This window comes from Leuresthes tenuis, unplaced genomic scaffold (genome assembly GCF_036924035.1).
Source record: "Leuresthes tenuis unplaced genomic scaffold, fLeuTen1.0.hap1 SCAF_6, whole genome shotgun sequence".
Taxonomy (NCBI): Eukaryota; Metazoa; Chordata; class Actinopteri; order Atheriniformes; family Atherinopsidae; genus Leuresthes; species Leuresthes tenuis.
Genome location: NW_027325360.1, coordinates 23,230,544 through 23,252,921, shown reverse-complemented (window position 1 = coordinate 23,252,921; position 22,378 = coordinate 23,230,544). Strand labels below are relative to the sequence as shown.

The 22,378-nt window shown below is 40.5% G+C and overlaps 3 protein-coding genes across 3 annotated transcripts; 1 reads left to right on the top strand and 2 right to left on the bottom strand.

Annotated features, from left to right (window-relative positions):
- The first annotated feature begins 546 nt into the window (after positions 1-546).
- Positions 547-4,948, top strand: hpdb (4-hydroxyphenylpyruvate dioxygenase b). The gene is made up of 14 exons (XM_072388300.1): positions 547-612; positions 818-844; positions 992-1,054; positions 1,339-1,443; positions 1,819-1,861; positions 2,221-2,303; positions 2,453-2,542; positions 2,641-2,744; positions 2,846-2,923; positions 3,497-3,659; positions 3,771-3,842; positions 3,937-4,059; positions 4,178-4,294; positions 4,399-4,948. Exons 1-14 carry the CDS (start codon positions 610-612, stop codon positions 4,507-4,509), a joined length of 1,182 nt encoding a protein of 393 aa, XP_072244401.1. The 5' UTR covers positions 547-609; the 3' UTR covers positions 4,510-4,948.
- LOC140308995 (histone-lysine N-methyltransferase SETD1B-like) lies at positions 4,944-14,033 on the bottom strand. The gene is made up of 19 exons (XM_072386838.1): positions 13,938-14,033; positions 12,504-12,521; positions 12,131-12,283; positions 11,890-11,994; positions 11,524-11,794; positions 11,327-11,439; positions 10,251-11,228; positions 9,433-10,137; positions 9,210-9,326; positions 9,075-9,129; positions 8,792-8,976; positions 8,511-8,640; positions 8,037-8,436; positions 6,863-7,902; positions 6,401-6,567; positions 6,195-6,320; positions 5,929-6,048; positions 5,565-5,702; positions 4,944-5,455 (listed from the first exon to the last, which is right to left on the bottom strand). Exons 1-19 carry the CDS (start codon positions 14,031-14,033, stop codon positions 5,282-5,284), a joined length of 5,091 nt encoding a protein of 1,696 aa, XP_072242939.1. The 3' UTR covers positions 4,944-5,281.
- Positions 14,034-15,734: 1,701 nt separating this feature from the next.
- LOC140310132 (calcium release-activated calcium channel protein 1-like) lies at positions 15,735-19,771 on the bottom strand. The gene is made up of 2 exons (XM_072388299.1): positions 19,452-19,771; positions 15,735-17,874 (listed from the first exon to the last, which is right to left on the bottom strand). Exons 1-2 carry the CDS (start codon positions 19,563-19,565, stop codon positions 17,326-17,328), a joined length of 663 nt encoding a protein of 220 aa, XP_072244400.1. The 5' UTR covers positions 19,566-19,771; the 3' UTR covers positions 15,735-17,325.
- Positions 19,772-22,378: the final 2,607 nt, after the last annotated feature.

Genomic DNA, 22,378 nt, shown 5'->3' with positions numbered 1-22,378 from the left:
TTGACGAGATGGGGGTATTTCAAAGCACGTGAGGGTTCTCTCAGCCTAGCCCAAGTGAGCCAATGAGAGTCCAGCATGAGTGAACCTCCTCTTGCCACTAAACACTAACATATGGGCCTCGTATTTTTCTAGAAAAAGTAAACTGTAACTCTAAAGTTGTACGTACAATTATTATTTTTTTGTATCTTTCAAAGGATAGATTTAGGATTTAGGATTATATATAATATTATAATGATATCATAATGTATAATAAATTTAATAAAAATCACAGTTCTTAAAATTTCTTTCTGAGAAAGTTCAAGTTCACAGAGAGTCTACAGGCAGATATAATTTGTGATAAACATCAACTATAATCATCAATGCACATAGTAACACACTCACAGTCGAGTAAAGAGATCATGAAATTGAATTAAACCTGTGATGAGCTGACATGTTTTTCATGAAATCATTGTATAACAGGAAACGTGCACTGAGCATCAATGTTTTCTCCCCCACCAATACCAGCTCCTCATTGGTGGGAGTGGATTCAAAGTCTTCCTGCCCAGCTTTTAAATTCAGGCGTTCACGCTGCGCTTCATTTGACAGTCTGGTCAGGTGACTCGGAGCAAGATGGTGAGTTATAATTCATTCATCAATATTTCTGGATGGAATTGTGTAATGTGACCTTCCATACACAGTCTTTGGAGATTATTGTCAATGTACAACAGTGTAGCTGCTCTTTTTTTGTCATGTCTCGTGTGTGTGTGTGTGTGTGTGTGTGTGTGTGTGTGTGTGTGTGTGTGTGTGTGTGTGTGTGTGTGTGCGTTTTTCATTGTAGACCACATACACAGACAAAGGCGAAAAGGTAAATAACTGAATCATATGTGTTGTAATAAACAGGTTATTATGTGAGTATTGCAAGGATTTTGGCAACATTGAAAATGTGTGTTTTTTGACTTGCTAAGAATTCATCCATCAGTGATCCACTTTTGTTATTTCTTTCTGTCTTTAGCATGAGCAGGGCAGGTTCCTCTGCTTTGATCATCTAACTTTCTGGGTTGGAAATGCAAAGCAGGTAAGTTGAACTATGAGTACTGGCTGTTCATGTTCTGGGCACATACTTCTCATAGTTGGGGATGCTTTTTACTGAGGAATGCTATTGGTTGTCTAAAGGGGTGGAGGGGGACATAGGATGTATAACACCAAACCACCACATAGTAATTTCTCTCCTCCAGAAGCTACAGCCCAAAGTGCATCAGAATCAGTTGCCAGGAGATGGCGCTAGCACACAGAGAAGATCCTGCTTGTTAAAAAAACTAATCAAATTTCAGCTCATTGTAACATGTAATTCCCCAACAGGCTGCATCATATTACTGTAACAAGCTTGGCTTTGAGCCACTGGCTTACCGAGGTTTGGAGACAGGCAGCCGAGATGTGGTGTCCCATGCAGTCAAACAAGGAAAGGTAAAGAGCCGGCTGGGCCCAGGACCCAGAGGAACAACACAACTCATGTGAGACAACACCAGTGATGGAAACAGCAATAACGTCTCATTCTTTCAATGAAACAGTACCAGTACATACACCACAGACACTATTTGAGCAGGTTTAATTGGTGTTTTAGGTAGAATATCTCACTAATAAATAAATAAATAGTTTAATCTAATAACACAACTTTCTCACATTAAATAGATTATTTTTATTATGTTTAAACTACAACTGGCCATCTAAGCACCTACATCAGACTCAGTTGATTGCTCTGCACAGACGAGGTTAGGTGTTGGTTAATGACACAGACAGAAGTTGTTTTCATCATGTTCCTGTTTTAACTGTATTCCACAGATCATTTATGTGTTCTCATCTGCCCTCAATCCTGGAAATAAAGGTACAGTGCTTATCAGAAGCTTCAGTCTTAACCTGACAACAGCTGAAGGAGTCACTGGCATTCAGAAGGAAAATCTTTTTTAGAGATGTCACAGTTCCTCAGAATTAATCACATTTGTGCAAAACCAGGTTACTCCGCAATGCAAATGGCCGTTTGCTGTTCATCTGGAACTTATATTTTCTGCTCATATTTTGGGAATCTATCCTTTTGATTCACCTTATTTTGTAAAAATACCAAGTATGTTGTTCAAGTGATCACATGATGTCCAGAGTATGCCACAGAGATATTAGATACAAGTGTTTCGAGTTAAGAGAATTTAAATCTCACGGTGTGTGGCTAAAGAAAGTGTCTTTTTCCAGAGATGGGAGATCACTTGGTGAAGCATGGGGATGGAGTGAAAGATATTGCATTTACAGTGGAGGACTGTGACTTCCTGGTTCAGGTAATGTGACCGGTTTTTATCTGCAGGTGCATTGTCACATTTGTTTTAACACAAAGCTAAAAGTTTGGGGTTTAAATTCAAGTGCTCACAATGAATTTGGACACATACATTTTGTTGCTTTCATAATGGATTAATGTGTCCACTCTTAGAAAGCCCGTGAGCGAGGGGCAGTTATTATAAAGGAACCCCGCACTCTGGAGGACAAGTATGGTAAAGTCAGGCTGGCTGTGCTTCAGACGGTATGACACATCTTGTCAATTTATGCTAAGCAAATCTTATTCACTCCTCCGACTTGTCCAAAATATCACAATTGTGGATTTTCTTTTGTGTGCTACAGTATGGTGACACCACACACACATTAGTGGAGAGGACAGGATACAGCGGGTTGTTTCTGCCTGGTTTCCATCCCCCTCTTTTCAAGGACCCTTTCTTAGCCAAACTGTGAGTAAGCATGTTATTTTGCACATTAAATGAGGGCAAGCATGTCTCTGAATAACTGCTGAATGTATCTTTTGTGGGTTTGCACCCATTCTTACATGCAGGTCAAGTGGAAAACTGGACTTCATTGATCACGTTGTAGGAAACCAACCAGATGATGAGATGGTCCCAGCGGTGGAGTGGTAAAGAACTCTAGAGTCTAGTTCTCGTATAAACTCTGATAACAACGCTGCAGTTAAAGCCATTGTGTTGGGATGTGGTCTGCAGAAGTCCACGTCAGGGGGTGGATGAGAGGAGGAGTTTACAGGGTGTGTGATTCTTACACAACGTTTTTGGCACAAGTCAGGAATCAGCATGACTTTGCAGTTTTAAGAGGGGCACCAGAGGTTCTCCGCATCTGGAACTTATTTTCACCGCAATATACTGAAAAAGGCACGAAAAAGTGAAATAAGGCAGTTCACTGAAAGAGCAAGCTCATTGGTTAATCTGTGAAAGAGGACCGTGACAAGGGCTGGAGGTTTTTCGCTGTGAAAAAAGGGGACACGCTCAGTCATTCATGTTCTATGGGCCATAATGTTTTCCAGACATCAGTGAAAAAACAAAGAGCAAGCATTTGAAACTTCAGAAGTTCTTCTATCTCTATGTAAAGACCCTTGGGATGTTTTCGAGTGACAGTGTATAAAGTTGTGAAGAAGTTGTGGTTTAAATTCGCACTGCTGTAGCTCTTAATCTCTGGCTGGTTCATGGTTTAAAAGGTATCAGAGGAACCTTCTGTTTCACCGCTTCTGGTCAGTGGATGACAAGCAGCTTCAGACAGAATTCAGCGCCCTGCGCTCCATCGTGGTGGCAAACTACGAGGAGACCGTGAAGATGCCTATCAACGAGCCTGCCATGGGAAAGAGGAAGTCTCAGATCCAGGCATGGATTTAAAGTCTGATCAGATTAAATCAGAGCAGAGGCTTGTCATAAAAGTACAGAAACAAAATCCTTAAAAGGTGGTGGGACTAAAACTTTTTTTTAAACTTACAGGAATATGTAGAGTACTACGGAGGTCCAGGAGTGCAGCACATTGCCATGAATACATCAGACATCATCACTGCAGTAAGACCACAAAACACTGTTTTTAGCTTTTTAGGATAACATATTGTAAAGGCAACTTTAAAAAAAAAGCTTCTGATGATTCCCTTGTTTGCAGATTCGTAACTTAAAGGAGCGTGGGATGGAGTTTATGTCCATCCCTGACACCTACTATGACCAGCTGAGGGAGAACTTAAAAAACTCCAAGGTCAAGATCTCAGAGGACCTGGATGTCCTGCAGGTTAGAACTATGGCCACATTCAAACAAAGCTGGAGGTCTCATGTAATAAGGCATGAGTCATGTTTATGAGTCATATTTTCCTTTCCTGTTTCCTGTTTGTTACCTTGCACATATCCAGGAACTACAGATCTTGGTGGATTATGATGACCATGGCTATTTACTTCAGATCTTCACCAAGCCAGTCCAGGATCGCCCCACTGTGTTCTTGGAAGTCATTCAGAGACACAACCACCAGGTGAGGGCGGCAGCGGATAAACAATCGCAACAAACAACATACAAAGTACTCTAGTATTCAGTTTGCTGCATGTTTAGTAACTTTATTTCACATTTTATTTGCAGGGCTTTGGTGCCGGAAACTTCAAGTCTCTTTTTGAAGCTATTGAAGCAGACCAGCATGCTAGAGGAAATCTGACTGTCCTGACACCAAATGGAATTTCAAAGAACATATGAACCCATTCACATTTTCACTTTGGAGCTCTGGAATCTCTCAACAATGACTCACAATGAAAACTACATCATCAGGGTCTCATATTGATGTCAATGTGATGCACACATAGGAATATACACAGTATGCATAATGATCTTTATTCTTTGTTCCAATTAATCATTTTCTTTATATTACCTTATAATCTCCTCTAGTGTTACCTACAATCACCCCATGTGTTTGTATCAGTTATCAAGAGAACATCAAAAAAGTCGTAACAAATTTTTTTCTTATAAAACATGAACAAGAAAAACATATTTACAAGCTTGACTCAAGCAAAATACAATTGAAGCTCTCGTGAATGAAAACACTTAACTATCGTATGGACATTTTACTGTAATGAGACTTTTAAGGCTGAATCTTGAATGCCTTTTCCCCCCCGTTGAAATAAATACTCTGAATGTGCCAACTGGTTATTGTTCATTCATTCAAAACGTTCGTGTTTTAACAATGTTTTACCAGAGTTTACAGATGGGTTATCATCATTATCTGTAGACAAACTTTTGGTCCATGCTCGGTCCCATTCACGACTCGGGTGCAGTTCATCATGAGTTTATCATGTCCCGGTTCACTCAGCAGCACCGACATGTGTGCAGTGCTTTCATGAGTCTCTGTAAGGCCTCCAGACAGATACTGACTGTAGTTTCCAACAGAAGCAAAGAATGTTTACATTGAACAGCTGTACAGTACCTCAGGCCACTTTGGACTACTAATAGAATCAGGCCCCTTCGTTAGACATCAGTTCAAGGACCCTCGGCAACTATCTGCCCCACACAAACAAGGAATCTTTATTTCCTCGATGGGGAATTTGTAGTCATATGTAATCTCTTCATTGATGCCTATTGGCTGCCGGGAGTATATCACTATCTTCTTCTGAGACTCCACAGTGATGATCTTTGCATAGCAGTTAGGCTGGAAGACAAAAACCCACCAACGCAAACCATTTCATCAAGAATGCATAGGTTTTTAGCATTTATTGATAGTTCTCAGAATCCCTTTTGCACAACCAGTTTGTACTCACATTGCAGCTGTGGTTGATAAACCTGGCTAGGTTCCCACATTTAGTGGCGTCAATGATGGTGTCCTGATCAATGCGAAACAAGTAACTACTGCCAATGCCCTCCTCTTCATATCTCTGCTCCCTCATGTCAGCAATAACCTGAGAGAAACAAAGCCAAAATGCCAATTCATGAGTGTTGTTTATCATCAATACTACATGGAAACTACTGGGAAGAACCAGACAGTCCCAGAGGAACTACTCAGAGTAAGAGTCAGGGGAACCGTGGTTTGTTTGAAAGCACATGCGCAGCATTTGTTTGGTGAGGAGCTTGGATTATGAATTTATCTCTGAAGCTTTTCTTTTGGCCTGTTTGTGTTAGCTTTACCTGTCTGATGATTTGGCCCACATACTCAATCACCATTTCATCTGCTGCTATTGGTTCCATGGCAAACAGACCCCACTCATGGATGTGACTGTGGCTGAAACGAATCCTCTTCTTACGGAACTAACAAGAGGAGATATGAAACCATATTGTCACAGTATTGTAAACACAAGCTCGTTTCACAGGTTTATATTCTGTACAGATAAACAAAAGTAATACCTAAAGCTTAAATAAAATGGATTTGCTTTTTTTATTTATCACTCGCTTACCTTCAGGTGATTAAACTTGACCAGGTCACTATCGCAGCTGAATGAGGACAGCAGGCGGCGCTGTTCAGACCTAAAGTCAGATCCGGCTCGCTGTGAGGAGGATTGCTGGGATGGGATGCACATTCCCTGCTAAAAAAATGTGTTGACACAGATCAACATAAACTGAACACTGACTTCATCACATTTTTTGCTCTTCTCATCAATACCTGAGCACTTGTAGACGGCAGCTCGACGGGAGGCTTTGTGTTGTTGAGGTATTTTATTTTATCTTTCCTGCTGATTTTGTAGAAGCCTTCACTGCGAGCAGAGCCGGTCCTGTGGATCGGCTGCCAGGACTTGGGTTCTTCACGCCTTCCTGTCGGTACTTTAGTCAGTGAGCAGCAGTTAAAGAAGTGAAGAGCAGAATGTGACGTGCAGAGCCGAACAGAACATAACTGCTTACGTGTAACTATTTCATTTAACAGCAAACACTTCCACAACAGTTCCAGACATAGTATCATAACATTTACACACTTGGATGGAATTAAGCTTAGTAATGTTTGCATGACACAGCAATGTAGATTTAGAGAATGATATTGATTTACTCATTCCATGTTGACTAAATCCCAGAAAGTAAACTAACTTTGGCTGAAATGAATTTTAACATGAATCCTTGCTGAAAAGGATATGAGGGTGATGTATCCAGAGGGTGTCACTGAGCCACCCAACGCCATCATCCTGCTCTTGCAGCCTTTCATAAGTACACTGCAGAAGCCTGGCGTCTTCTTCATCCAGGCCCTCCCTCCAAATGCTATGAAGGATCCTTTTCTGCTTACAGAGTAAACGCCACCTGTCGGGACGTCTGTTAGAGGAGAGGGAACGGCTGCTTCTCTTAAGTGATCTGCGCCAGTGGTGGGCTCTCCTTCTCCGCTTCATCCTCCTCCACAGTTTTTTCCTCAATAAAAATGTCTCCTCATTCAAAAGGCCAGGCATATTCTCAAGTCCCTGCAACGGCCTCATTCTCACACTGGCACTGATGGGGACGACATCTTCAGCAGCAGTGTCAGGTGAAGATTCAGAGAGGCTACAAGGAGAGGAGACTGAGATGGGAGAACCACTGTGAAAAACATATTCTAACAGAGGAGGTGACGTGGTCCTCGCTTGTGTTTTTCTCTTGTGGATTATGTCTCTTCGGGGTAAGATAATGTCTCTTCCAGGAGTCTTCGGGGGTGTGATATATGGATTGCTTGACAGTGGCAGAACATGCGGTGTGCTGCTGAGAAGTGGACACACTGTGCTACAGTCTGGTGTTGTAGTCTCTCTGCCAGGTGTTGGTGGAGCTCTCCCAGAGTTGTAATGTGTCCGCTCACTTATTTCCTCCTTACCGGGAGTTTTGGGCATCTCCTCATAAAACGGGAACGAGGCAGGCAGGATATCGGAAGGAGCTTGAAGAAGCTCACTGTTTGTTGGCGAGAGGGAGAGGGCTTCACTGGCTTTATCTGAGTCTGCACGTACCAGTTCAGCTATTATCCCGTTGCCTGGTGTTGGGGGGCGCTCCACCTCCTCCACAGCAGGAGAGGTTGGTTTGCTTTTTATAAGAATATCAGGGTCACTGTCCACCAAGCAACCAGTGGGAGTGAGAGGCCTCAGGTGGGTTATGCTCTCCAGAGACTCCCCTGCCCATCGAGGGCTCCCCAGCTCAATATCAAGGCTTGGCTCTACAGTGGGACAGATTAAGAACTTGTTTAAACAAAAAATATTTAAATATTTATCTATAAAGCCCTTTGAAATACCAACAACACAGCACGACCCTGGCGGCAAAAAACTAATCCAATATATTGGTATAAAGCACTCTTACCTAAAAGTCCTATAAGTGAAGTGGGCTGTAGGTCCTGGGTTTCTAAAGGTTGGGGCTCCACCACAGCATCAAAGTCGTAAGTGTCTTGTTGACAAAATCCTCGATTCTTCTCTATTTGATCTCTACGACACCTATCTAACCAGTCTTGCAGGTCTAAATCCAGAAGAGCACCAGGGGTCAGAGGAGCTGAAGGGGTTGGAGGAGGCTCCAGTTCCACTGAGTCTTCATCTGACGATATCACGATACACTCTTCACTACTGTTATCCCCATCCTCGTCCTCCATGTCTTCATCTCCAGCACTAAGGTCTGAGGAGTCCTCAGAGCTCTCGGAGGAGAACGAATCAGAGGAGTCCAAGTCTGACAAGTATTCACTTTCCACTGAGGAGCTGCTTTCTGAAATGATCTCTGTAATGAGAAAACAAAAGTACGTAATTATGTAATAATGTTCACCATTCTAATCATATGAGCCTTTAACATACCACCATCAAAGCACTCTTCTCCATCAGTAGTTTGTAGGACGACAGCATCTTCATATTCCGTTCTTTCTTGTGCGGACATATCTTCGTCACTTTGTTGATTAACGTCATCACCATCATCGCCTCTGCCAGACTAATTAGATCAACATTGATGCTCTTCAGTCTTAGAAAATTCCAACTTGACAGTTTATAATAATATTCAATAGAAAATGGTTGACAACCAAGTGAAATTCTACTCAAAGAGCATTTTCTCGTAATTACACTTTTACTTTTTTGGTAATTACCAGAATTTGAGGATCATCAACAACTGGAACAACAGACTCCTCCCGGTCTGACATCAGATCATCATCTTTAAGAGAATTTTCATTTTTCTCTTCACCGTCATCATCACTTTCGAGCTCCAGTGGCCTTGTGTGCCTGCGTTTGGCTCTCTCAGATCTCACATCAACTCCCTGCTTCACCTCTGAAGCTACAAGGCAAAAAGAGTGACATCGCTGTGCAAACTACAGTCTACGATGGACAGTCAATTCATTACAGAAAATATTTAAATACATCAAAAGCACTGACCAGAACTTTCACAAGCAGAACATAAATCGGACTCTTCTGATCTTTTCCTTTTTACCTGCATAACAAATATTGCATTAGGTTAGGCGTCACCCAGCAGTGAAATGCTTGTGTGTCTCATTCAGGGAAATAAGTTACCTTGAAGGAAGGCAGCGGAGGTTTTTTTCCCTGCCCATTAAAGTGACTGAGGGGATTTGTGAGTTTGTTTCTCTCCCCCACACTTGGTGTTCCACTTTTCAAAGGAGAAACTTGCATCTTGAATTAGTAAAACAGCAAATATTAATCAACCGGCACCAAAATTGGAATTGGAATCATTAATTTCACCAATATGAGATTGAAGCAAAATGGAAACAATGGAAACCTTTGTTTTCTTCTCCTGACAGTCCCACCAGTCCTCAAATGCCTTGAAAGCGACCCCTTCGATCATTCTACGGGTAATATCCTTCTTTACGATTGACTTCAGCTCATCCATGAGGACTTCTAAAACTTTTTCTGCTGTGATCTTATGGGGGTTCTCCTGTGCAGGAGGGTAAGCTGGTGGTGGCACAAAGCGGTTAAACATGGGAAAAGGTGGAGCGGGCCAGGGAGGTCGAGGGAATGAAAATGCTGCACTCATATGCCTTGGAGGATTCCCCTTATCTAAAGGGGCTGCAGGTTGATTGTGTAACGGGAACATGTGCACAGGAGGCGGCACCATTAAAGGTGGAGGAGGCACCAGAAAAGTCGATGGGGGAAGAATGGATGGAGGAGGTGGAATAGGGGGAGGGGGAATGGGGATACCCACAGGTGGTAACCATCCCGGAGGTGGGATCGGGATGGTGCCATTTGGTAGTCGAGGTGGGACAGGTGGAATAGACGGGGGAAAGGGGGCAATGGTGAAAGAGGTTACTCGAGGATTTGAGCATCCAACTGTGACTGCAGGAGGAGCTGTGGGGGTAACAGGGTGAGTGGCACTACTGAAAGAATGCATGAATGGAGGTTTAGGAGGAGTGTCTTCAGTTGGTGTCAGAGGTCCAGGCGGCCTTTTCTTTGCCAGCTCCATATTTTCATTTGTGGCATGATGCTCCTGAGTAAAAAAGCATTTTATAAAAAAAACATTTTTACATAGAAAACAATGTGATAACAACTTTTAATGTCATCACCATGTCTTGAAAAATAAAGGAAAAGTAGAGGAATTACCTGTGAGCATGATAACTGAGAGCTTTCTGTGCCTTGTTCATTGTTCACATGAATCCGCCTCTCACAACGTGTAAACTCAGATGGAGTGGGAGACTGGGAGTTTGTTGTGAGAAACAAAATAGCTTGCTTCGTTTCATCCTCTTCATTTTCGATGTGCAACGCTGGACTGACATCCACCACATCCTTGCTGGAGGGCTGGTGGCTGTTTTGGGTGTGAAAAAGAGAACCATCTGAGAAGTGATTGTTATGAGTGGAACAAGGTGAAGCTGGGCTATCCTGAGAGTGGGTGTCAGCCTCCAGAGTCATTTCACCAAAGTAAGAGGGGTGAGAAATATGGCTGTTTATCAGCAAACTTTCAATGCGGGAGTCCAAACTCTCTACTTCTGGCTGGGATTCACTGTGTAGAGAAGGCCGTATAGTTTGCTGGTCAGCTGTGAAATCAATGCTCAGGATGCTGTTCTGCGGTGAAGTCGCAGAAGTAGAGTTAACAGCGTCTCTGGACTCCTGAAACAGGGAGGCAAGGTTGCAATGAGGCTCTCTATTAGTCGAGGACTGTGCATTGTCACTCCACGGAGAAAGCTGCTGGCTCTTTGTTGGTTTCTTTGTTGGGAAGGGGTGTGAAAGCTGAGGCCGATAATGCTTTAGAATGAAGTTAAGATTTGAAACTTGGCTATATCCCCTGTGATGCCTCTCTGGTTTACGACGACAAAGCTCTTGTTGCAAAGGTTTGTGAACACTAAAGGTAGAAGGCTCCCCCTGGAGGACCGGAGTCGCCTGAAGACTGGAGTAGCAGGAGTCCTGGGAGAGAGGAGTTGCAGAGAAGCAGGGAGTGCGGGGGGTTCCCTGAGATTGCGGCGTAAGACCAAAGCTGCAAGGAGTATCCTGCCAAATACTGGAGTAGGCAGTGTCCAGAGAGAAAGGTGTGGCAATGCTGGCAGGGCTGGACACACTCCCCTGTCGCTGAGCTACTGTGCTCACCTGTAAGAGATGTAGACATGGAGGAAATTATCAACATCCAATTAGGAGCTAGTTTACACAACTGAATCAAAGGATCGTTAACATCTTAAAAGTTTTACCTGCAAACTGTCAACTAAGCTTTGAAGAGCCTGCTCACTGCTTCCCACTGGTAATGTCCAGGGAGTATAAAGGCCACTAAAGAGGAGCTGAAGATATCGTGCCCGATTTTCACCTGAGGGGTTGCATGTTAAGATCAAACAAAGAATTCAATAACATTAACATTTCTGCTTCAGTACATTAAAAATCCTCCCTTCACCTTTTGGATCAACTTCCACATGAATGATGTTTCCCATCACGGATGTCTGATGGAGGTGCTGCACCGCGTCTTTTGCCGCCCTCACTGTGTCAAAGACCACCTTCGCAATCCCCAAATGCTTCTTGTTCTTGGGACTGTAAAATATTTCCACTTCTTCAATGTTCCCATGTTTTTTGCACATATCAGTCAGGAATGTCTCTCTCACATTGTCGTTCAACCTGGAAAATGTCACTTCTTTGGGAGGAACGTTACCAACATACCATTCATCAACCTGGAGGGACACGAATAAACTAAATGTATTATTATCATTCATTTCCATCTTAATTTAAAAAATAAAAAGTTTATGATGACGATGATGACAATCACCTTAAATTTGGGGAGCAGGAGGTCAGTCTTGTTGTACTTGCTCCACAGGCGGCAGATGCGGGGATCTCTGACTGTGTCCACGGGAAACAGTCCTAAGTCCTCCACCTGTTAAAGAAAACAGCTCTTCATCATGGAAAATATACTCTATGAGGTTGTTTAGCTTTATATTACAGCAGGAGCACATGTTCTCTTAATCTATGAAACGCTGGTGATGATAATATAGAAGAAAAAAAATACTCACAGGTATGTTAAAAAATTGCCCATCAAAGCGACACACTTTGTACAATCCTTTTGTCAAAGCAGGGTCAATAATCAATTTGCAACTTTTCCAGTGCTGAGGCGGAGTCTCTCTGTCTGTACTTTGTTTTTCGCTTTCCATTACATTCGTCAAAACCTGGAAACACAACAAAATACTGGCCATATGTTGTGATTTTGCACCGCGCTACGTGTAGCTGTAAGCTAGCTGAAATAAGTCCTCCACAAGAGGTTAACACACCCCAACAGGTGATGGAGAGCATCACCTGTATCCTTATCTGAACGATAACACGCAGCAAAATTAAACGTACCCAAGTACTCTAAGTTCAGACTAACGACACATTTCTCATCTCACTTACCTGTATCGACGTTTTATCCTTTGAGGAGGCAACATTGTGGCAAAGCTGTTGAAATTTTTTGATGTTTTTACTGTTCGTCGCGCAGGTTAGATTCCTCCGCCAGTGGGCAGAGACGGAATATACACTTTTCAACGATGCGGAAGAACACCAAAGCAGTGGTTAAAAGGATGGTTACCAGGTGACGGACAAGAAACTAGTTCGCACCTTCAGATTCTACATGCAAGAATCAAGCAAAGTATTGTTATTGACTTCTTAATTAGTTTACGATTGAATTAAAACCCACTCAGCCTTTGTGTAATGTAGTCAGTTATGTAACAATAAGGTTATAACTATACATTGTAACAATAGATTGAATTTTAATATTTATCTTTTATATTATATGTTTCCTTATAAGTAGAAATGTTAAAACCTTGAGGTATCAAGATACAATATGATTAAATATGATCAGATAAATGATGAAGTTTTTCACAATAGCTAACCCCATTTTCAAAGAGATTGGGCAGTTTTCTTCAGTGTCTTCACTGCCCAACCTAATATCTAGAAAAAAATAACATATTTAGAGTGTAATGCCAGCAACACACTAAAAAAAAAGTTAGGAAAGAGGCAGAGAAAGATTGAAAAGTTTATTGGATATACAGATGACAATCTTTCAGGAAGATTCTGCAATTAAGATAAATTGGTGGCACGTGAGGGTGTCAGAAATGGGCATAACACATGGATTCACCAAAAGCTTAGTCTTTCCACTTTGTGCCAAACTATGTCAGAGAATCATTAAACATTTTGTTATTGCAATAGTACAAAGCATTCAGACCTTCAGCATATACTCTGCATCGTCAAATTTAGGAAGTCATGGGAAAATCTCAGTGTGTAAAGGCTAAGAATTGAAACCACTGTTGGATGTGTGTGAGTTTTGAGGCCTTTACCACTGCATGAGAAAATGTCATGCCACCATAATCAGTCCAATTACATAGGCTGGGGATTATTTTGGAAGACCATTTTCACCCAGCACAGACTGATGGATCCAGAAACATAACCTGAAACCGTTTTATAAGGAATAAACCATATATAAACTTTGCAGAAACGCTGGAGAGTTCTTTGGGAAACAAGTTCACGATAGACGGACTAAGAAATACATCTGTTCTGTTGAAAAACGAGTTCACACTTCAGTTTCTCTTGAGCAAAAAACTAACACTATATTCAACATAACAACCAAAGATAACAAAAAGAAAACAAAAAAAACCCAATAAAAATCCAGGTTTTTATAAGCATAAGGTGCAAAGCCAGCATTTTTGGTATGGGGTTCGTAGTTTCCTATGTCATTGATAACCTGCATATCACAGGTGGATATATTGTAATTTTAGAGAGACCTACTACCATCAAGGGAATGTCTCTACCTGAGAGGTAAGAGGTTATGTCAGCAGAACACTACCAGACCTCAGTCTGCACGACTCTCAACAGCTTGGCTTCATAGATGCAGTGAGTGTGCTTGACTGGCCTGCCCACAGTCCTCGCCTGTCTCCTATTGAACATGCATGGAGCAGCGTGAGGATGAGAATCAGGACATGAATCAGAACAGACTGGTTAGCAGCTGAATTTTTTTTTCCAGCAATAAAAACTGCAACGATTATGCGCCCTCAGCTCCAAAACAATTTAAAAAACAGGCATCTGTCCAAACCCGGTAGAAGCAACACACTCGAAAAGATATAAACAAATATTTGAATTTGTTAAAAAAATTTTAATTGGTGAACATACTGAAAACAGTTTTTTTTAACCTGTTTCATTAAGATTTAAAATAAAAATGACCAAATTACAGACTTAATTTAAGTGGGAGTTGAATATGTGATGCAGTCAAATCGTCAATAGAAGTTTTAAATAGAAGGACAAACTATTTGGTTGTGTTTCAGGATGCGAGTTTCTGCCTCTATGATGCAGTGCATTTTTCTTTCTTTCCTTTTCCTAAAACAGCAGGGAGTTTCTGTTTATCTCTGGATAGTCTCTACAGCATACACACTGCCAGAGGCAGCAGTCGCTGGAGGCATCCCTCTCTATCTAACTTTAAATAAAGCAGGGCCCAGAAATGGTCAGGGTCGAGTAGCAGAGCACGAGGCAACAAGAAGAACTCAGAGTTGTTATTGTTGGAGAGAGGGGCTGCTGGAAAACTTTGCAGCTTACAGTTTACTCAAATGGAGTTTTTTACCCTTTGGTAAGAATAGAAAGTGTGGCTTGGTGACACACACAAATAGTCTTTGCAGTATTTTCAGAATTATATTAAACACGTTAACTCTGGAATACATTCCATGTTAGTTTGAAGAGACTTTTGTCAATACAAGGTAGACTGGACCAGATTTTGTTTTCTCTTGAAATCCCATCGTTAAACAGGAATTATTCCTCAACATCAAAAGAGAAACACATTAACCCTTTGTCTTCCCTCACCTCCATAATAATCTAAGCACTTGTTCAAATATTAAAATTTTCAATTTTCATTTGATGATTGTTGTTATTATTACAAAGCATGGCTTTTTAATATGTCATAGAGTATATTTCCACCAATGCTTTAGAATCTTTCACCAGTTAGTGCTTCTGAGCTATGCTGGAGCAATCAGTGGTAGCAGTATTTCTGTGATGAGGATATACTTGCTGGGAGCAAAGACAAATTTAAAGAAACTACATACTGTGTTTTAGCAAAACTGACTCTTTTGGAGCACAACTGGGGTTATTTATGTTCTTTCACATGTACATGGACACTATAACTATTGAGTAGTTATGTGAGCTAGTGAGACGTTTATGATTCAAGCCCAACGTGTGGCAATGAAACCTTTTTTTCCGATTGGATAAAGACGAGGAAATCTGTGCTCTGCTGCACTTGACGTGCTCTGCCAAATACAGGGAGAACATTGATAAGTTATTCAAAAACTGGTAACAAAGGCACTGGAAGAAGGAAATGACAGAGGGGAGTCTTTGTGCGTTGTTGTTATGCATTCTCACAGCTAACAGTGCAAGGTACACTCATACCACATATCAAATGTGGTTTTCCTGTTAATGCTACTGCCTGAGACACTACTTATGGGAGATTGTTGAGCTTGTTTTTCCTTTCATGTCCATATGTACCAATATGAACCAAAATGGCAATGTGTTCCTTTATTCTTAAATTGGAGCTACAAATTGAACAGAATTGTCCTCTTCACTCAAATGCTACAAACGTCACAAGTTACTAAAACCACACTAAATCTGAATCTACAAATGAGCATTTAATGAAAAGTCACCCTAAGTGTTTTTTTGTTTTTTTACATATAGTAGCATACACTCGATTAAATAAATAAACCACAAAAATTAACTGAAGTAACATACATTCACTTGCATTGTTCTATTTTTTTAAGTACAGTGAATACAGTCTATCTGAATGAACCCTTCTGCATCCCCTTTGTTAAGTCTAGAAGAAGTAATGGAAATTTTACAAAATGTCTCCAAGCTTTTAGGTCCTCATATCTCTTTGTTTTTTTGTTGCTGTTCGTACCACAAAGATAATATCTGTTCAGGACAAACTGAATACTATTTTGGTCTACAGGATCATTGTATTACCAAGACTCAGTATAACCTATGTGCAGGGGTTGGGAAATAACACACAAAACTGATATTGCAATAACTGAATCGCAGCATTACCTCTATATAAGCAGTGTATGCCACAATATTCAAATAAATCATGGTGTCATGATAAAAATGTCCCCCAATGCATTTATATTATCCCAAATAATCTAAAGTTCATGTTGTGAAACAACTTATTGAGAGATTCATAACGTACTAATATCTCAATTTTGTCATAACACTGTCCCATGAACCAGTGTTACAATAAACACATCAAAGAAAATGGTCAAACCCAAGTAGAACAGTTCAGCTATGTGCCACAGGACATACAAGAGCAAAAACTACATTTCACAATTATCATTAACTTAACAAATGTCTAATACCTGTAAACTACTGTATGAAAAGTGCAAAACTTCAAAACAGCACTTTCAATAACGTCACGCTTTGTAATAATCGTTCAATAACACTTTCTCCAATCCCATAACTTTTGGTGAGTTACAGGATATATGTATTTGAAAAGTGATATGTTATCCAGCATACTGACGCTCCTTTAGAGGAAGAAAAGATAAAAAATATTTCTGTACTCAGGCAGACTTAAGATGTTGTCTTAAACTCATTTTGATTGACAGTGATGCCTTTTTATAGAAGTCTTCGTACCGCAAAACTGTACTTTGAAAAGATTTTCTGGGTGTTCTGTTAACTCTAACCGCACACGGATTACATTTCATTTTAACATTGACGTGTTTTGTCAAAAACCTTGAAAACAAATTTTTCTAATGCGTACAGACTTTTGATAATCTTCAAAAATAGGATAATAGAAATAGTAACATGTGAATAGGTAACAAGACCAAGAATGATCTTGGTCAACACCTTGTAACAAAACCACAGCACTAAGGCCTGGTCAGTTAGAAAAAAAAACATATTTGCATTTTATGGATATAAAACCACAGTGGCTAAATCCTATCAAGGTTTCAGTTCTTGACTGTGTAATGTGATGACGTTAACAGGTAAGAGCAATAGATTTACCAACAACCTAAAGGTAAAACAAAGAATGTGAACACGCAATATCTAGAAGAGAACTGAGCCAAAACATGAAACACCCAACGGGCGGAAATTTGCGATTTCAAAAGGAAATCGTCTGGGCACATTTTATGAACATGAAAAATAAAGCTTTTGTAAGAGATTTCCCAATGAAGACGCTGCTGAAAGTCCCTGATTGCTGTGAGCTCACTGGTTACAATCAGGGGAAAAGAACTGCAGCCTTCAGGTCCTCACTCTCCACCCTATCGTCTAGCTGGTTCTGGAGCCGAATTACCTGCTCCAGCTCTCGGATCTGTCGGTCCGTTTTGTGACTGACAAGCGTGCGGTAAAAGTGGACAGCAAAGACAATAAAAACAATACCAAATGGCACCATGATGCAGGTGGAGGCGATGGCTGCCGCCTGGCCAGAGCTTATGGTGCTGTTAACCTGTCCAGGGTTCCTTTGGAGTGGTAAGAACTTCACCCAGCATAAGAGCATCACCTCTGTCAAGAAGAGGAGTGTGCCGATAACTGTGGAGAAAGCCCAGGCCAGTTCTATGTGGCGGTGCATTCGCTCATGCGGCGACTCGTTCACAGAGTTGAGGTTGTGAACGTTGCTGACGGCCTCCAGGTTAGGGAGGATGCAGGTGCTGATCATGAGGGCGAAGAGATGCACTGCAACCAGAACTGTGGTACAGGCACTGAAGGCGATCAGCAGTCCTGGAGGATAATCATAATCCCGCTCCAGCTGTACCTCCACCATGGCAACCTGGAAAAATAAACAACAGGACTGTTAATATTCACAAGATTGTATCAGCTCAAATAGTGAACTTGGAGTGACCTTAACTTACACAGAACCTTAGAAGATGCATCAAAGTATTAGAATTATTTATTTCAATGCTGTTATCTTGACACCACAAGTTAAAAACTTTTCTATCTTGACATCATAAAGCTGTTTTTTCCTCTGACAACTGGTTGATTAATCTCATTATTTCAAGAAATTGGCTCTCTGTTTTCTTGAGACAAGATGAACTAACCTGTTATCATGAGAAAACAAGAGAAAATTTGAAAAAAGGTTGCTTCAATTGATCATGTCTGATTTTAGCATTAAAGATCGATGTAATATATAATGGAGAGGATCCATAAGAGATGGTATCAAAGGGATGCACAGTGTTGAAAAAGACAACAGAGGAACTTCAAGAGACTACAGTTTCACCAATCCACAGTAAGACAAACTGTCTAAACTCCAGGAAAATCTGGATTTTTGCAACGTTTCTTAGAAGTGAGCATGCTGCAAAGTGCAAATGCTACGAAGTGCAAAAGAACCCAAGAGTGACGGCACAACATCATCAGAAATCTCTAAAACTTGCTCAAATCTGTGTTCATGTGTGCACTGGAAGAGAAACACCGAAACAATGGCGCTAACCGGACACAACCTTACTCCTACGCTTTACTCATAACACTTTTTCAAACACAAAGTGCTTTACAGAGCACACCACAAACCAGACCACTGCAAAAAAACAACAAGCCAAAACAACAGCGCTGGATGTCCAAGTTTGCAAAAGACAGCATGGTTGGTGTGTGTAGGATTTCCCAAAGATAGTTTTGAAGTGAAAGAGTTTTGCAGTTGGAATAGTTTCTGCTAAATGATAAACTTCTGGAAAGTAGGTACAAAAGGGTTAAGAAACCTTAGTCTGCTTTCACCTGTAAAAACAGCTCATGTATTTCATATTCGAGTTTTACAAAGGAGGAAACCTTGAGACATGTCGCTTTTACAGGGATTGCTTTAAAAATAGATTGCCCTTTGTGCACAGCACTAGCCTTTAGTTAAATAAATCTCACAGTAGTTTCACTGCAATGGCTTCATAAGAACTGGTGATGTTGGCAACATCAAAGAACAACATTTGGTTGGAGTGACAGCTATTAGAAATAACATGTTATACTCAGAGTTATTGGTGTCTACAGTTGGTTGTCTACAGTTAGCAGCTGGATAAAACCCGGAGGTGTATCGGAAAGTCGTGAAGTTTACATGAAGTGTCATTTCCACTGCCGCCATCATAACTGTTCCATCATGAGGCATCTCTATGTCAGACACTAGTTAACCAGATCATTTGGTAGTCCTTCGTGAGTGTGTTGCTATCACACTGGCTATAGGTCATGACTTGAAAACAACGCAAACTAATTAAACGGCACAGTGGTCGTTATAAGGCCTATAGAAAGGCGCAATATTCACAGCCCGAGCAGACAATAATGCGTCACATAGAAAATATCCTGTCACGGCTTTTAACTCGCGCGTGCAGTCCTACGGTTATAACTGCGATATGTTTAAAGTCAAAGCAAACTTACCATTGCGAAACCCGACAAGAGAGCCGAAGTGCGGCTGGTGGCTTTTAGTTTGGCTCGACTCAAATACAACTTTCTCCAGGACAGAGCCTGCATGGAGAGCTCGTTCGAACTCATTCCGAAAAGTTTCTGTAATGTGAAGTTGGAGTTTGACAAATAAATGCTTTTCCAGCCGGAAATATGCACAGGGAGATTAAAAACCGCACGCTGGATATTTGTTTCCAGCAGGATACGACATCTACAACGGCCAGATACGTGTTGTGAAAATATGTCAAAACTTTCACGCAACAGCTGACTGTGAGAATCTATGAGGAAACACAAGATACCCACAATCCAATGCTCTCCGCAGGCTTCGCAGCCTCCCCTCGCCTCCACCCCTTCCTTCCTTGCGCCGCTAATAGACCATTCGTCATTAAGTTGACAGGCTTCACTTTACATATACATAACCTAAGCGTGGTCCCAAATAGTGGGATTTACCTCTTTACCACATTTGAGTGACTTATTGAACCAAAAGTATTAATTTGGTGACACGAAATACACACCAAGAACATGTCACTGCAATCTGGAAAAGACGCTTTTTTTCTCACTCAATTATTTTCAATTATTTAATCATTCAATTATTTACTCAATAATTATTAATTTATTTACAGATCTGGAGCCAGACGTTCTTGTAATCTTTAAATGCAGTAATGTTCAATAGTTCTCTAGGCTTTGTGAGGTTTTTTTATGTAGACATCGGATGCTTCTTCACTCATCTTCTGTCCAATCCATGTACTTGGCCATTTTCTAATGGTTGTGTTTGTTTGGCTGTTAAGTCACCAAACACTCATGAATCATTCACTCGAAACACATCAGTTGCATCTAAAAAAAGATGCCAGTGATTGTGCCGATTTTCTGGTATTAAGTAGTATTTTTATTTTTTTTTACCTAAAATGTCATTCCCAAAGAGCTTCTGTCTCCAAAACTTGGCACATCTTTGCATGGTGCACTGTATGTCCACACATCAAATTGAAGTGGCAGACCCAAAAAATCTGTCCAAAGCAGATGATCTATATCTGAAAGTGATTTCCTGGAGAAATTAGACAAGACCTGAGACAGGATCTGAGAGCTGCATCTTACCTTTAATTGATCCATCTACTGATCACTGAGGCCTCATCGGAAAAAGCCTCTATCAAGAAGACATTTTTAAGGAAAGAAAAAAAAAGGGATAAAAAGCTGAGGTATGCCAAGTGACACGAGTCAGTGACACTAAATTGAAAATCAGTGACAACGTATCTTATTCAGTGATGAATCCTCCCCAGAGCCCAGATGTCAACAGCGTGGGATCATCTTGAGAGAAAACGAAGCAAAAGGCAGCCAACATCCAAAGACGAGCTCTGGAACATCTTTCAAGAAGCATGGAGAACTATTCCTGAAGAGTACTTAAAGAAATTACAAGAAAGCTTGTCTAAGAGGGTTCAGAACGTCTTGAATAAAATAAGTGCTACCAAATATTACTTTTCAAGCTCATTTGAATAGTACAAACTCTTTTGTTGTCTTATATACTGCATTTACAAGTATGTCTGCACATACTTCATTAAATCTCTGCACCTATTTACTATTTTCTGGCAAAAAAAATTATAAAAGTAAATTTAGGCCTGCTGTCACCTACTTTTTTACTTTTAAAATTGAAACACTATAAAGTCAAAACTATTCCCATCATGGTGCTGCAACAGGTCCTTTTGCTTCTTGGAGAGTTTGGGTGAGAAATTTTTGGAATCATATGTCAACTCAATCCTTTGTCCAAAAAGTAAAATATAATAAACAACACAGCCCCTTCTGTTTTGCTGCAGCCACAGTGCAGACATATAAATAATTAATGCATTAATGAGCATCTTTGTAATAGCCGCAACCCTCTCAGTTCACTCAGCATAATTGTATTGATGGGAGGGCGACTCATTATATTCAGGATATCTTGATTGATCTCCTAAACCTGGCGACAGAGCAGATAATTGTGATGAAAGACACAGGATATGAAAGCTGTTTCTTTTTTATATATAAAATGGAAAAGCATAGCAAATCAAGAAATATTCAAGAGCAGGTGTTTGTCTGTGGTTTTCATACGATAGATATTTCAGATTTAAGCAACTCTCAAGCTTGTAAAATCAAATCTTATGCTATTATTATGTCATCATTGGCCAGTATACCAATTCAAAAACAAATTTATTTATTTATTTGCAATCCACAATTCATCTACTACTGTATAATGAAGGCTCGCATATTATGCATTTATTATTATTTTTTTCTTGTTTTTTATTGCTTGTTTGTTTCCCCGAAGTCTTGTTATCAGCAGAGGTGAATCTAGAGTATGTAAGAGCAGGAAAAATCTAAAACGCCCTGGTCACAAGGCTGTGTAGTTGTAAGAGATGCATGTTGCATGGTAAAACACTGGATGGTGCCAAAGCAAATCATTCGCAATCCCAGTACCCTTGCATTACACAATTCTCTGTTGTATTGTCTGGATTATATAATACAATTCAATCCTGAGTAAAGCCCTTGGCACGTCTCTGGTTTTGTAGACACTGTATTCAAGTACATTGAATTTTAAATTAAGCAGTCACTCTCACCTTTATTATTAGTTTTTACACCTATCTCTGATGAACTGTGTACAGTCTGAAGTCATTACTGGTTTTATATACTGTAGGTTGATCTATAAACTTTTAAGAACAAAAATTAGATCAAAGGATTTAAGAAGTGATTATAAATCCCTCGCAACTCTGAGGTCCTACCAGCAATCGTGTTCAGGCTTAAAAAAAAGATGAAAAAATACAAATAATTGATCAAAATAACACATATTAAGGCTTGCTTTGAAGCAGTCTTTAATTCTAGTTTAATCCCAATAAAAACACAGTAAACCTGTGAAGATTCAAACTTTAAGTTGATCAATTAAA

Excerpts from the sequence above, each read along its gene's own strand:
- LOC140308995 (XM_072386838.1), bottom strand. The coding sequence starts at position 14,033 with ATGTTCAATAGGAGACAGGCGAGGACTGTGGGCAGGCCAGTCAAGCAC. Across the intron at positions 11,440-11,523 it reads TGTGGAAGTTGATCCAAAAG|GTGAAAATCGGGCACGATAT; the intron begins GTGAAGGGAGGA and ends GCAACCCCTCAG. Across the intron at positions 8,641-8,791 it reads TTGATGATCCTCAAATTCTG|TCTGGCAGAGGCGATGATGG; the intron begins GTAATTACCAAA and ends TGATCTAATTAG.
- hpdb (XM_072388300.1), top strand. Across the intron at positions 1,444-1,818 it reads ATGCAGTCAAACAAGGAAAG|ATCATTTATGTGTTCTCATC; the intron begins GTAAAGAGCCGG and ends TGTATTCCACAG. Across the intron at positions 2,924-3,496 it reads ATGGTCCCAGCGGTGGAGTG|GTATCAGAGGAACCTTCTGT; the intron begins GTAAAGAACTCT and ends ATGGTTTAAAAG.
- LOC140310132 (XM_072388299.1), bottom strand. The coding sequence starts at position 19,565 with ATGAGTTCGAACGAGCTCTCCATGCAGGCTCTGTCCTGGAGAAAGTTG. Across the intron at positions 17,875-19,451 it reads TCTTGTCGGGTTTCGCAATG|GTTGCCATGGTGGAGGTACA; the intron begins GTAAGTTTGCTT and ends TTATTTTTCCAG.